Source organism: Panthera leo, chromosome B3, assembly GCF_018350215.1.
Source record: "Panthera leo isolate Ple1 chromosome B3, P.leo_Ple1_pat1.1, whole genome shotgun sequence".
Classification (NCBI taxonomy): Eukaryota; Metazoa; Chordata; class Mammalia; order Carnivora; family Felidae; genus Panthera; species Panthera leo.
The window spans coordinates 25,997,157-26,009,043 of NC_056684.1; the positions used below are offsets into that span (position 1 = coordinate 25,997,157).

The 11,887-nt window shown below is 44.0% G+C and overlaps 1 protein-coding gene across 1 annotated transcript in view; it reads left to right on the top strand.

The window, feature by feature from the left end:
- The window catches only part of GABRA5 (gamma-aminobutyric acid type A receptor subunit alpha5), an 82,652-nt gene that overhangs the window by 62,662 nt on the left and 8,103 nt on the right, over positions 1 to 11,887 (top strand). Inside the window, exon 8 of the mRNA XM_042941266.1 lies at positions 8,815 to 8,958. Within this exon, the coding sequence (XP_042797200.1) occupies positions 8,815 to 8,958 (144 nt within the window). The remainder of the gene's footprint in view (positions 1 to 8,814; positions 8,959 to 11,887) is intronic.

An 11,887-nucleotide genomic window follows, 5' to 3' on the forward strand; every position in this document is an offset into this window, starting at 1 on the left:
TGGCATAACCATTCAAATATGAAAGTGTAAAAGTAGTAGGCAGAGTGGGAGAGGTTTGTGGAGCAAGGGGAGGATGTGCTGGGCTCACTACTAGGTAGGTGACACCAAGAGCTAGGAATTGCCCTGAAGCACTAGAGACACTGAGAGTTGAGAACAGCGTGGTGACCAGATGTGACAAGGGTGCTGGCCAGATGTGATCCAGGATCAAAGGGGGACATGAGTCAAGGGTGGCATCATGATTTTAAGACTATGTGACTTTGGAAATCTATTTTCCCTAAGGAAATTGAAAGTGATTGGAAGGAACTGCTGGTTTCAGTTAAAAAAGCTGATTGGTTTATGAAGTGGTGGGAAATTACATGAAGGGATTTCTTCCTAATGTTACTTCTAGGCTTTTGCTCTGCTTCTCACTCCTTTTCACAAGGGGAGGGTCTTTTCTGCTGGGTGGTGACCGGCCTTAGTCCTTCTTTCCTGATTGGTTCCCGTTTAAGTCCATGGACACAGACAGTGTAGTCTTTTTGACTCTCTCTGTTAGACCAGGCAGCACAGTGACCATACGTAATTTTACAGACTGGATTGTGGAGTGGTTATGGGCCATTTGATTAGCAACCCTCAACTATCCACTGTAATTTCTTTGGTAACAGGGCAGAAATGTTATCTGCTCATCTCCATCTGCAGATAGCTACCCTTATGTCTCAATTGATTCTAGGCAAGGAAAAAGGCATAGGTAACTTTTACCTACTGAATTCAAAGCAGAGATATTGGGTATCTAGTAGGCCATTAGATATAATGTATCTACATACATTTATATCTTATGAAGTTTGTAATATAAATTATGCAATTGATGGGTCAAGTGTTGACTTGGATTTCAGCACAGAATACTGAGGCTCAAGGAGGTTGAGGACCCTGCAGAAGGTCATACACGTGATGGTTAGTGAGGTCTCCTTAGGCAGTTATTCTGCTCATTGCCACCTTCCATTTCAGAAGAGAGAGGAGGGCTGAGGACATGGCTGTCAGAGAACTTAAATTCTGTATGTTTTCAAATTACCAAAATTCGGCTCATTGGGTACATACTAATCTGCATTTCTTCTAACATCATAGGCAATGAATGCACAAGGTAAAATGGATGTCCTGTCTGGTTATTGGCAGTTCCTGGGTTCCCAAGTGTCCATGCAACCTATCAGATGAGGCTAACCAATGGTCTTCACACATTGGGTTTGCTTTGACTGACAGTTAAAAAGTCAATTTAGGTTTGAAGATCTTTTCAAAGTTTGAAGTTTGGATCTGACACAAACCAAAATTCTTCCCAATATATGGGTATGTTCCTAATATTTATTAAGCAACCTACTGTGTTAGGAATATGCTAAATGTCTAACATTGATGAATATACTTTGCCCTCGCAGTGGCCCTAGGATATGGGAGTTATTTTCCCTAACTTACAGATGGGGAAATAGAGGTTTAGAGCATATATTGGCTGTTGAAGCTCAGAGTCACACTGCTATATTTCTTTCATAGTTTAGCAAACACTCATTGCTTTTTAAAGTCCTTATAAATAAGGGTTAAAAGTGACATCTCTACCTTCTAATCAGGATTTGCAAAGCTAGACCTGGATAAACAGAAAGTGTCAACCTAGGAAAAGGAGCCACTCAGAAAGCAGTGATGAATTCCCAAGTCAGTTAAGAGTAAAAGTATTTAAAACCTTCCTGCCTTGCTGGGCTGATATATGGTTGACAGGAGGCGAGTATTATGTTTCTAGAGCTCTAACTCGTAACAAATGATAGCACAACAAAACTGATTGCCTCATTTACTGTTGTGCATGGCTAAAAGATGGAATGCCATGCAGCTAACACAAAGAGAATAATTTAGTGCTAAATACCCAGGGTGAAATGCACATGAGTGTCATTTATTCTCACCCTTAATTTGATGAAGAGAGAAGAACTTAGCAATACTGAACTGAAATGACAGAGGCCACACTGGCTCTTGTTATTATTAATGCTATTAACATTATCAATATCAATAGGCTATTTAATACTAACAGTTTGAAAAGCAAGATGTTATGAATTATTAGTTTGCCTTATAAGATACACTCATATATCACTTGGTGATTTCAAGTAACTTTTATATAATTAACAATTATTATTTTATTGGGTCTTTATTATAAATATTATTATACACACACACACTCACCAAAAATGGAGAAAGAGGCTGAGAGATTATATGCCCAACAAGCCTGCATGTATCAGAGTTAGCCTTGTGCCCAGCCAGTGATCCCTGCAGCATAGACGTGCTTCCCTCCTCAATATGCCACTTAGCCTCAGAGCTCAAGGAGAGCCATCTGCAACTGTATGCCATCTCCAATACCACTGTAGAAAGTAATTCCCAGCACTGCAGTCAAGAGAGCAGATGGGGTGGGGTCTGTGCCTTCCATAGGCCTGTACCAGTCTTCACACCCACCTCAGTGCCTCCTCCACCACCCCAGGACTCCTATCTGTGACCTAACTCCAGGCCACCAGAAAGGACACTTGCACCTCTAGACCTCTACCACTTTTCAGAATGCTCCATGTGTCCTGATGTCCTCTCTCTCCTGCCTCTTATATGCTCTTCACCTCCTTTCCCTTCTTTCTTGAGCAGATTTGGCACCAAGTAAGCAGCTCCATGGGGGAAACATTATTTCCTGTGTTCTGTACTCTTTTTAGACACGTCTGTGTTCCCAGATGTTCCTAACTCTCAGAACTGACCCTGGTCACTCCAACCTATTGCCTTGAGATTTGAGTTCCCTTATTGAGCTTTAGGATTAACATTTTCTGATCTACTCACATTTCCCAGGGGTTGGGGGGGTCCCCTTCTCTTGACCAGAGGTCAGACTTACATCTCCCCTATGGATTGGGAAATGGAATGAGGAGTTGTTAATGGGACATCTGTAGCCCTTCTCACTAGAGTTGTAGTCAGAGGGAGGCCAGCTTCACAGGCAGCAGCTCTCCCCATTGTGAGGTGGATGAACTGAGAAAAAGATACACAGCAGGTGTATAAGACGATAGAAACAGAAGCTTCCTGAGCCAGTCTGGGGACAGTAAGAAGCCAGGGGATATAGTCTCATACCATCTACTGTCTGCTCCACACTCACAGCCTTGACCAGAATCCAGCAGGGCTGCTCTGCTTAAGTCCATGTCTGAGTGCCACAGCTCTTTAATAGTCAGGGTCCTATAACATTTACAAAGTAGGAGGGAGATAGAAATCTCACTGTCATTTATTTAGAATGCAGGGAGCCCTCACAGTCTTATTAGCACATGCCCAGTGGTGCCTATGACCAGACATTTGGAAAGCAGCTTGCCAAGGTAGAGGCATCATCAGCCCCCACATTCATCTCTCCAGAGAGAGAGCCACCCATCTCCCCAGGAGAGAAGGGAAATTACAACAGAATGTACTTGTGTCAGGGAAGCTTTAATGTGAAAAATATAGTTATATATTACCTAAAACTTGAAAATGAAGGTATGTTAATTTTAAAAAAAGGCAAGAATACCACTCAACATTTACCTGCAATGTGAGTGAAGTCTAGCATCCATGATATTTCACTAACTGTTATAATGGAGTCTACTCTATTTACTTCCATTTCAAATCATTAGTATGCAGATAAATCTCAGAGTCATCAGTCATTTTAATGGTTCTGACGCCACCCTTGCTTAGCAACTTTCTGGTAAGTTGGCTTATCACTTGCCCTTTGCTCAAGGACAGAGTACACTGGTTACTGAAAAAGAATATTGAGTATCACACATCTAGGGGGAGACATCCAGCAAAAAGATAGAGAATGAGGGGTGCCTGTGTGACTCAGTCAGTTAAGCATCCAACTCTTGATTTTGGCTCAGGTCATGACTGGATGGGTTCATGAGTTTGAGCTCTGTGTTGGGCTCTGCCTGATAGCACGGAGTCTGCTTGGGATTCTCTCTTTCCTTCTCTCTCTCTATCCCTCCCCTGTGCATGTATGCATGTGCTCTCTCTCTCCCTCTCTCAAAATAAATAAACTTTTTTAAAAAGATAGAGAATGATACAAACTTATTAAAAATATTTCAATATAGAAAACTTTTGGGTAGGCCTCAGCCTATCAATAGTGATGCTATCACTTAGGATGCCTGGGCACTTTCCTGGCCATATTACTCATAGTGAAACCCTACAGACATTTCTCTTAGTGGAGCCAGTGCTGTAGTGGGACCAACTCTTGTGGTTCTCATTATGATTGCAAGATTAATCTCAGCAACAGTCATCAGGGAACTTTGAAAAAACATTTATTACTCACAAGTCCTAGAAGGTACACAGCACACCTGGGGGCATATGGCAAGGTCACAGGTAGAGAGAGGGAAAGAGGGAGCACAGAACCAGAGTTTTCCTTTATTTGGGTCTAGGTTGGGGTGCCTAGGGTTTGGCAAGTTCATTCTTTATTGTCAAATTTAAACCATAAGAGCAAGAATTAGGGCACAGGAAGGGAAAAGTGGGGTCACTCAAGTGGTCAGCTATCTAGGTCACACTGGGCTTTCTAAAAGGGGAATATCATGGGTGGGGTGGCCTGGCTTTTTATTTAGTTGTGTAGCTATCAGTATGTTCTAGAAGGCTGCCATGAAGTAGATGCCTCAGCAATCAAAAGCTTAACATCAGGTGCTTGCCTTACAATTAAAAAAAAAAAAAAAACAACTTATTGTCAAGCACTTTCACTACAAAGACCTAAATACATGGAGAGACACATCACGTCCATAATTTAAAAAAAAATACAATACCGAAAGATGTCATGTCTCCCCAGTCTATAATATATACATCCAGTTCAGTTCCAGTATAAATCTCATCAGAGTATTTTTATGGAAGCCTAAGCCAATTCCAACATGTATATGGGTGAGCAGAGGAATAAGCAGGGTCCCCTGAGGAAGAAAAGAGGGGTATGTTACCCTTCCAGTTATTGGTGTTTTCTAAAGCAGGACCGGAAAAGAGAGCTTAGCAGAGGACCCAGCAAAGAGAAAACCAGTGCATGACGGAAACCTTACTTGGCAGAACAAACCCTGAAAGTGAGTGGCTGGGAGAGATGGCTTAATAATTTTGGTGGCAACACAGAAAATCACATGGAGAAAATGCCATTGGATACTTCTGTGTGGAAAATATATACAGAAGTCAGCTTCTAGTAAGTAAGGCCCAAATGGTGAAAGACAATGTGTTAAAACTTTGATAATGCACCTGTAATATAGTGTGACCTCAGAACAGCAAGGGCCTCTGAAATAAGATGCAGAAAAATGAAAAGACTGATAAATTTGACAAACATTAATTTTATCAAAAAATTAAAAAAAAGAACACAGTGAAATAGCCAAAAATTTGAAGATATTTGCAATACATAGAACGAAAAGTGTCAGAATATGTAAAGGAAATATGAGTCAAAACATGAACAGATTTCACAAAGAAGACATAGGCAAAGCCCAAAAACAAAACAAAACAAAACAAAACAAAACAAAACAAAAACCAACTTTGTTTAGTGACTTCTGCTTCTGCCCAGGAAGTAAAACTACAAAGCAAACAGTGCAATGGTTATCATAAAATTCAGAATACCAGTTTGTAGGGAGGATGTGAGTTTTCAGTGCGTCATGCACAGGGAGTCGTGAAGCTTCTTCTGTTTTCCTCTGTATTATGCTGAGTGCAACATGCTGATTTCATTATTTTTCAACTGTATGGATACTCTTTTGCACATAAATGAAGAATAAAGGTAGCGATGTGCATTAGCAAAGAAACTTCTACACTTTTTAGTAGAACTCTTGATCATTCCAGAGCCCATTCTTCTGACTTCTACCTGTTAAGATCTCTGATCCAAATGCATAGTTTTGTTGGCCTGATCTAATAGAATTGCTGCTCCAGGGGATCCTTCACATTGCAGTGGGCTTACTCAGCTTGGAGTGGAGTCGCAGAGCATGCTGTCATACTGAGGGATGGCTCCCCTGCCACCAGTGTCATCAGACCTCTGCAGTTCATCCCTCATCTCCTGAGACATCTACAGATACCTCATCTCTATGGGTACATGGTTCCTTTCAAACGTGCTTGAGGGTCATGCTCTGCTTAAGCAGCTGGGAGCAAAGCAGACCTCTTTGTTCGAAAGGTGTCAAAGTGGTTGGATGTGGCATCTATTCAGATTCATGGGCCTGATCATGGGACAGGTATGCTGGCTTACCTTCAGGGGCCTCAAGAGACAACTGGAACAAATGAGCCTGTCAGTTCTTCAAAGCCAGCTGCTCTTATGTAACTGCTTTTGCCACGGTGGCCAGATGCTGCTAGGCCCTGTGACCACTCCTGATCCATCATCTGAAGTCTGTGACACAGGTCTCCCGGACAGCACATTCCCTGTGCCCTCCCACCACAGTGCCTGCTGCTCCGGTGGCTTTGCTGTTTCCCCCTCACCTTCTCATATTCTGCACGCTGCAGCATGCTAGGAAGTCATTTACCACCCTTTTTTATCCACCAACACTACTCAGGTGATCTCATCAGCCCAGGCTTCAGTTGACATCCATATGCTGGCAACTGGAGAGATCCCATGTTCACTCTGTACCATTCCCATGAACTAACTTATATAGCCAACTGCCTGCTCAGGATCCCCAAGTAAACCCCTTGTAGGTATCATTTCTGATACATTGCACCTGTACTGCTGCTGTTTCACCAGAAGCCAGGTCCTTCCAGAATCTTTGCCATCCTAAGTGCAAATGAACTGTCCAGATGTCCAGCCTGGCCACCTTCTTTCTGTCACAGGTTACATGATTCATTAGCAACTGGACAAATCTTCTCTTTAACATGTATCCCTAATTTCTCCTCTTTTTGCCATTGCCCACCGCTGTCGTATTCCACCTGGACTTTTTTTAAAGTTTATTTATTTTCGAAAGAGAGAGGGGAGGGCCAGAGAGAGAGAACAACACAGAGGATCTGAAGCAGGCTCAGTGCTGTCAGCACAGAGCCTGATGTGGGGCTCGATCTCATGAACCATGAGATCATGACTTGAGCCTAAATTAAGAGTTGGATGCTTAACTGACTGAACCACCCAGGCACCCTTTCACCTGGATTATTTTAATGTTGCCCTAGGCAGTCTCCCATTTCTGTCTGGTTCTCACCGACATTCTATTCTTCCATCTCAACCAGACAGATCATTTTAAAGCATGAGTTATAATATGTCACTTATTTGCTTAATCCCCCATCCCTACCTCCATGTCTTCTGATTAGCTCACAGCAAAAGCTATAAAATATCCTCGAGACACTGTTTTATCTGATGTTTTCCTCTTCCCTCTGCCCTCTTCCCTGTCCAGCCACACTGCCTGCCTGGCTTCTCCTCAGGTATTGCAGGCATGCTCCTGCCTCAAGACCTTTGTAGCACCCATTCCTGGGATACTCTTCCTCCTAACAGCCTTGTGGCCAGCTCCTGAACATCTCTTGGGTCTCCTAAGTGAGGTCTTCCTAGAGAAGCTCACTTAAAATTGTACCTCTTCCCTCTTCATAGCTTGTAGCTCTCCATAGCAATTACTCACCTGTTGTATGTTTTATGTGTATTTTTCTCCCTCCTCTTGGAAAGAGCCTCTGTTCTCCATCTAACTGTTCTAGTTTTCTATTGCTGCATGACAGGTTATCACAAAGTTAGCAGTTTAAATCAATATGTAACTAACCTTACTGTGGTAATCATTGTACAATTTATATATCTATCAAGTTATTACAATGTATATTTTAAATTTAAGCAATGCTACATGTCAATTATATCTCAATAAAGTTGGAAAAAAAGAAAAAAGAAAAACCACCTTTATTGTCTTATAGTTTCATAGGTCAGAATACAGTGTGTTTGCCTGATGTCTCTGTGCTGGGTCCCACAGGCTAGAATTATAGTGTCAATAGGGCTGACAGTAGCAGGGCTACTTCCAGCTTCATTCAGGTTGTTGGCAGGATTCAGTTCTGCATGGCTGTAGGTTGGAAGTCCCTGTTTCCTGCTTGCTGTCACCTGGGGGGTCATTCTTATCTTCTAGAACCTGCCCACTTGCCATGGCCCCTTCCTCCATCTTCAAAGCCAACAATGACAGCCAAGTACTTTCTTCATGCTTCAAATCTCTCTGAGACAGATTTCTGACTGGCTCCAGCTGGAGAAAGTTCTCTGTTTTTAAGGGCTCAAGTGATTATATTGGGTGCACTGGGTTAATCCAGGATAATCTTCTGATTTAAAGGCCCATAGCCTTAACTCCATCTGCACAGTACTGTTTGCCATATAAAGTAACATTCATAGGCATGACACCAATGCAGGTCATATGTACCATGCCACCCTCCCACCAGGACAGTGTCAGACAAGACAATAAGTACCAGTTGCAAAGTGGAACCTTTATCATAGCTGATGCACTCAGGTGCTCCTCCACGTGCTCTATGCATTTGGTCATTATGGAGCTTGTATCATGATAGCAGGAGCCCTAAGAAGTAGCTACTGTAACCATCCCATTTTACAGATGGAAGAACTGAGGCACAGACCATAAGTTACTTGCTCAACACCACAGAGCTGGGAGAGCCCCTGGCACTGTAGTCTCAGCCCATGTGATAGCATACCCTAAAGAGCAAATACATACTGGGAAACAGGCACTGATTGCTGACCACTCAGATCTCTAGAAATGAGAAGGCCCTACCTGAACAGTGGCGGCATCTGCCTTGGTTTGACCACCTGTGCAGTCTTCAGGTCCTTTAACTTTCCAACCATCTCTCTTGCTACTTTTATACACATCGTTGGTTGTGCCAGGCTGAAAATAATTCCATGTTTATACCACCTTCTGCGCTCCAATACAGATGCATATCCTAATTCCGAAGTTGTCTATGTGTGGACCAATGGAACCACTAAGTCAGTGGTGGTGGCAGAAGATGGCTCCAGGTTAAACCAGTACCACTTGATGGGGCAGACAGTAGGCACTGAGAACATCAGCACCAGCACAGGTGAGACCAAGAGACAGAATGTCACACCCTGGGAGAACTCAGTGTTCCTGTACCATGCTGAGGGTGGGGGGAGGGGGCATGCCTCCTAGGAACACCTGAGTTCTACTTAGCAAGCTGGGGCACAGCTGTGGTTGTGTGGTGCTGTCCACAGGAGCTCTCCAATTCAGATTCCCGTTCTTGCAGCTGCACACAGAGGCACCAACTGCAGTGGCTGCCTAGCAGCATGAAGAGCCATGGGAGGCATTGATCTGTGATGTGTTTGCCCTCATGTGAGCAGGGCCCTGTGATCATAGGCTCTTCCTGGAGGTGACATAGACTTCCTTATATAATGCAGTCCCTGCTCCCAGCATTGAGACATAGAGGCAGTAGTCTTTTCAGGAAAGGTAGACAGCTTCCTACAAGTACTCCTATTTACCAGCTCCCCCTACCAGGAGGTTTTGAACATTTCTAAGAAGATGTCCCAAGGGTTGAATTTTGGGGAGTACAACCAAGCAGAATAGAAACAGCTGAGACCTCACCAAGAAAGAAGCAGAGGCTCTCACTCTCATGTACATAGGGCCGGGCTGAGTACCACAGGGGCAAGCCTGGCTTCACCTGATTTAAAATGGGTGAGGTGTTCCAAAGGAACAGGATATGTTCAAGTTTCTGCACCTGCAGGGTGCATCCTTGGCTGCCTCCTGGCCACAGGAGGCCCAGCCCCAGCAGTCAGGAGGGGAGGAGACCCCAGGGTGCCAGAGAGTCTCCATATGGCAGAGAAGAAAAGTATAACAGGGATGGAGTGGGCCTTGTCATGGGGATGAGTTCTGTGCTCCAAATGATACCCCGGTCAGCTCCAAATGATACAAACCTCAGGGCTGGAAGGAAGCTCATGGACATTGAGTGCATGTCTCCTCTACACACAGGCTCCTAGAGCCTACCCATTAGCCTGGTGCTGGGCATCCTGAGGAGAGGGGAGAGAGAGCCTGGCAGGATGGTGAGGATGGTGGCACCATGTGGATGCCTAGTTAAAGAGAAAGGAAGAGGAAGCAGGCCTAATTTTATGGGAACAAGTGAAGAGGTAGCATGGCAGATGTTTGGGGTAAAGAAATGTCATGCTGATGGAGGATGCTGCTGTTTGGAGTTGTTTCATACAGTTCTTTAAAAATGTATAAATGGGGTTTCTGCCTCTATCTGCATTCTAAAAATATGGTCTTTTTTTAAACATTATCTGATATTGCTACCCTTAACTCAAAAATAAAACAAATGAAAGGGGGGTGAACGGATGGGCAAAATGGGTGAAGGAGAGTGGAAGATACAGGCTTCCAGTTATGGAATGAGTAAGTCACAGAAACACAAGGCACAGCATAAGGAATATTGTCCATGATACTAAAATATTGTAATAGGGATGTATTGGCACAGATGGTAGATACACTTGTGGTAAACACAGCGTAACATATAAACCTGTTAAATCATTATGTTGTACGCCCTAAACTAGTGTAAAATTGTGTGTCAACTATACTCAAATTAAAAAAAAAAAAACAGAATGAAAAGAACAACAATAAAAGCATTATAAGTAGGAGAGTAATATCAAACCCTACTGCAGAGAAATAGACTGGTATTTCCCCTCTTCTTGGGTGTTAAGAAGAGGCAATATTGGATCATTATAAAGATTCAGTTCTTGCTATTAAACGTAGCTCATCCTCCTTCTCTTTGTCGCTGTTTCCTTCTGGTGTGATAAAACCTGCTCAGTCCCTCTCTGCTGCTCTGACCTGCCTTCAGGCTATGGGGAAAATGTGGCCTGCCAATGCTGGTGTGTCGCAGACACTGCTAGGAATTTTGTGTTTTTTTCTGGAAGGGGGCAGATTTTGCTACATGTGATCTTAATGGTTCCCCCTGCCTCTGACATCTGGCATGCTGAGAGAAAAGGCACGTAGGGACCTCCACAGCTGGCTATGCTGAGCTCTGGGCTTTGATTCCAATAGCACATGGCAGATCTGTGCTATCTGACTCAAAGTACCAATGCTCCACATTGGTTTCTGGCAGATCCTCCTCCCACCCCCAAACAGATGGCTCCCACCCAGGTCTGCATTAGTGGCAGCCTCAAGCCCTTTCTCCCCACTTTGCATTTCTATCCAGCTCCCCAGCCACACCATCTACTCCTTGCAATTCAGCAAAAGAACTCTTGTCCTCAGATCAGCTTAACTCTGCCTCCACTCCTCAAAGCAGCCTCCCCATCTTCCTAGGGAGGTGTATATTCAGGTAGCAGTCACACAGATGAAAGGCACAACGTAGAGTACAGACAGTACTAATTGTTATTATGTTATATGGTGAATGATGGTGACTACACTTATCATGGTGAGCATTAAGTAATGTACAGAATTGTCGAATCACTATGTGGTACAACTGAAACTAATACAACGTCATATGTTAACTATATTTTTTTCAGAAAAAGGAATCTAGCATTAGAGACTTTCCAGTTGACATCCATTTATATACCCTCCAACCACAACCCATCTCAGCTCCTTACCAGTTCACCATCAGGGCAGCGTCATTCTCAGCAATGAATGGGAGGTCCCCGCTGGCCTCCCACACAGCCAGGCAGATCCAGAGAAGGCACTGGGGCATCTCCAGGGAAATGCCCCGATCTCCCCTGGTAGGTGGCAGGAGGGAGGGGCTGCCAGACCAGTGGCCTCCTCAAACTGCTGTTCTTCAGCCTCCACCTGGGTCTGTCACGGAGTGCAGAGCCTGTGGGGAGTGCTTTCCCCAGCTCCTGCCAGCTTTCCCTGGCTGGGAAATAGGGAGAACAATTCTCCACCTGCAACAGGGCTCTGTGATGTCCTGAGTTATATCTGGAGAGGCTAAATCCTGAAATCCTGATGGCAGTAGCAGTGAGGGGGTGGGCAGAGAGTGGCACAGATTGTGACCAGGGATTAGGAAAACACACAAATCT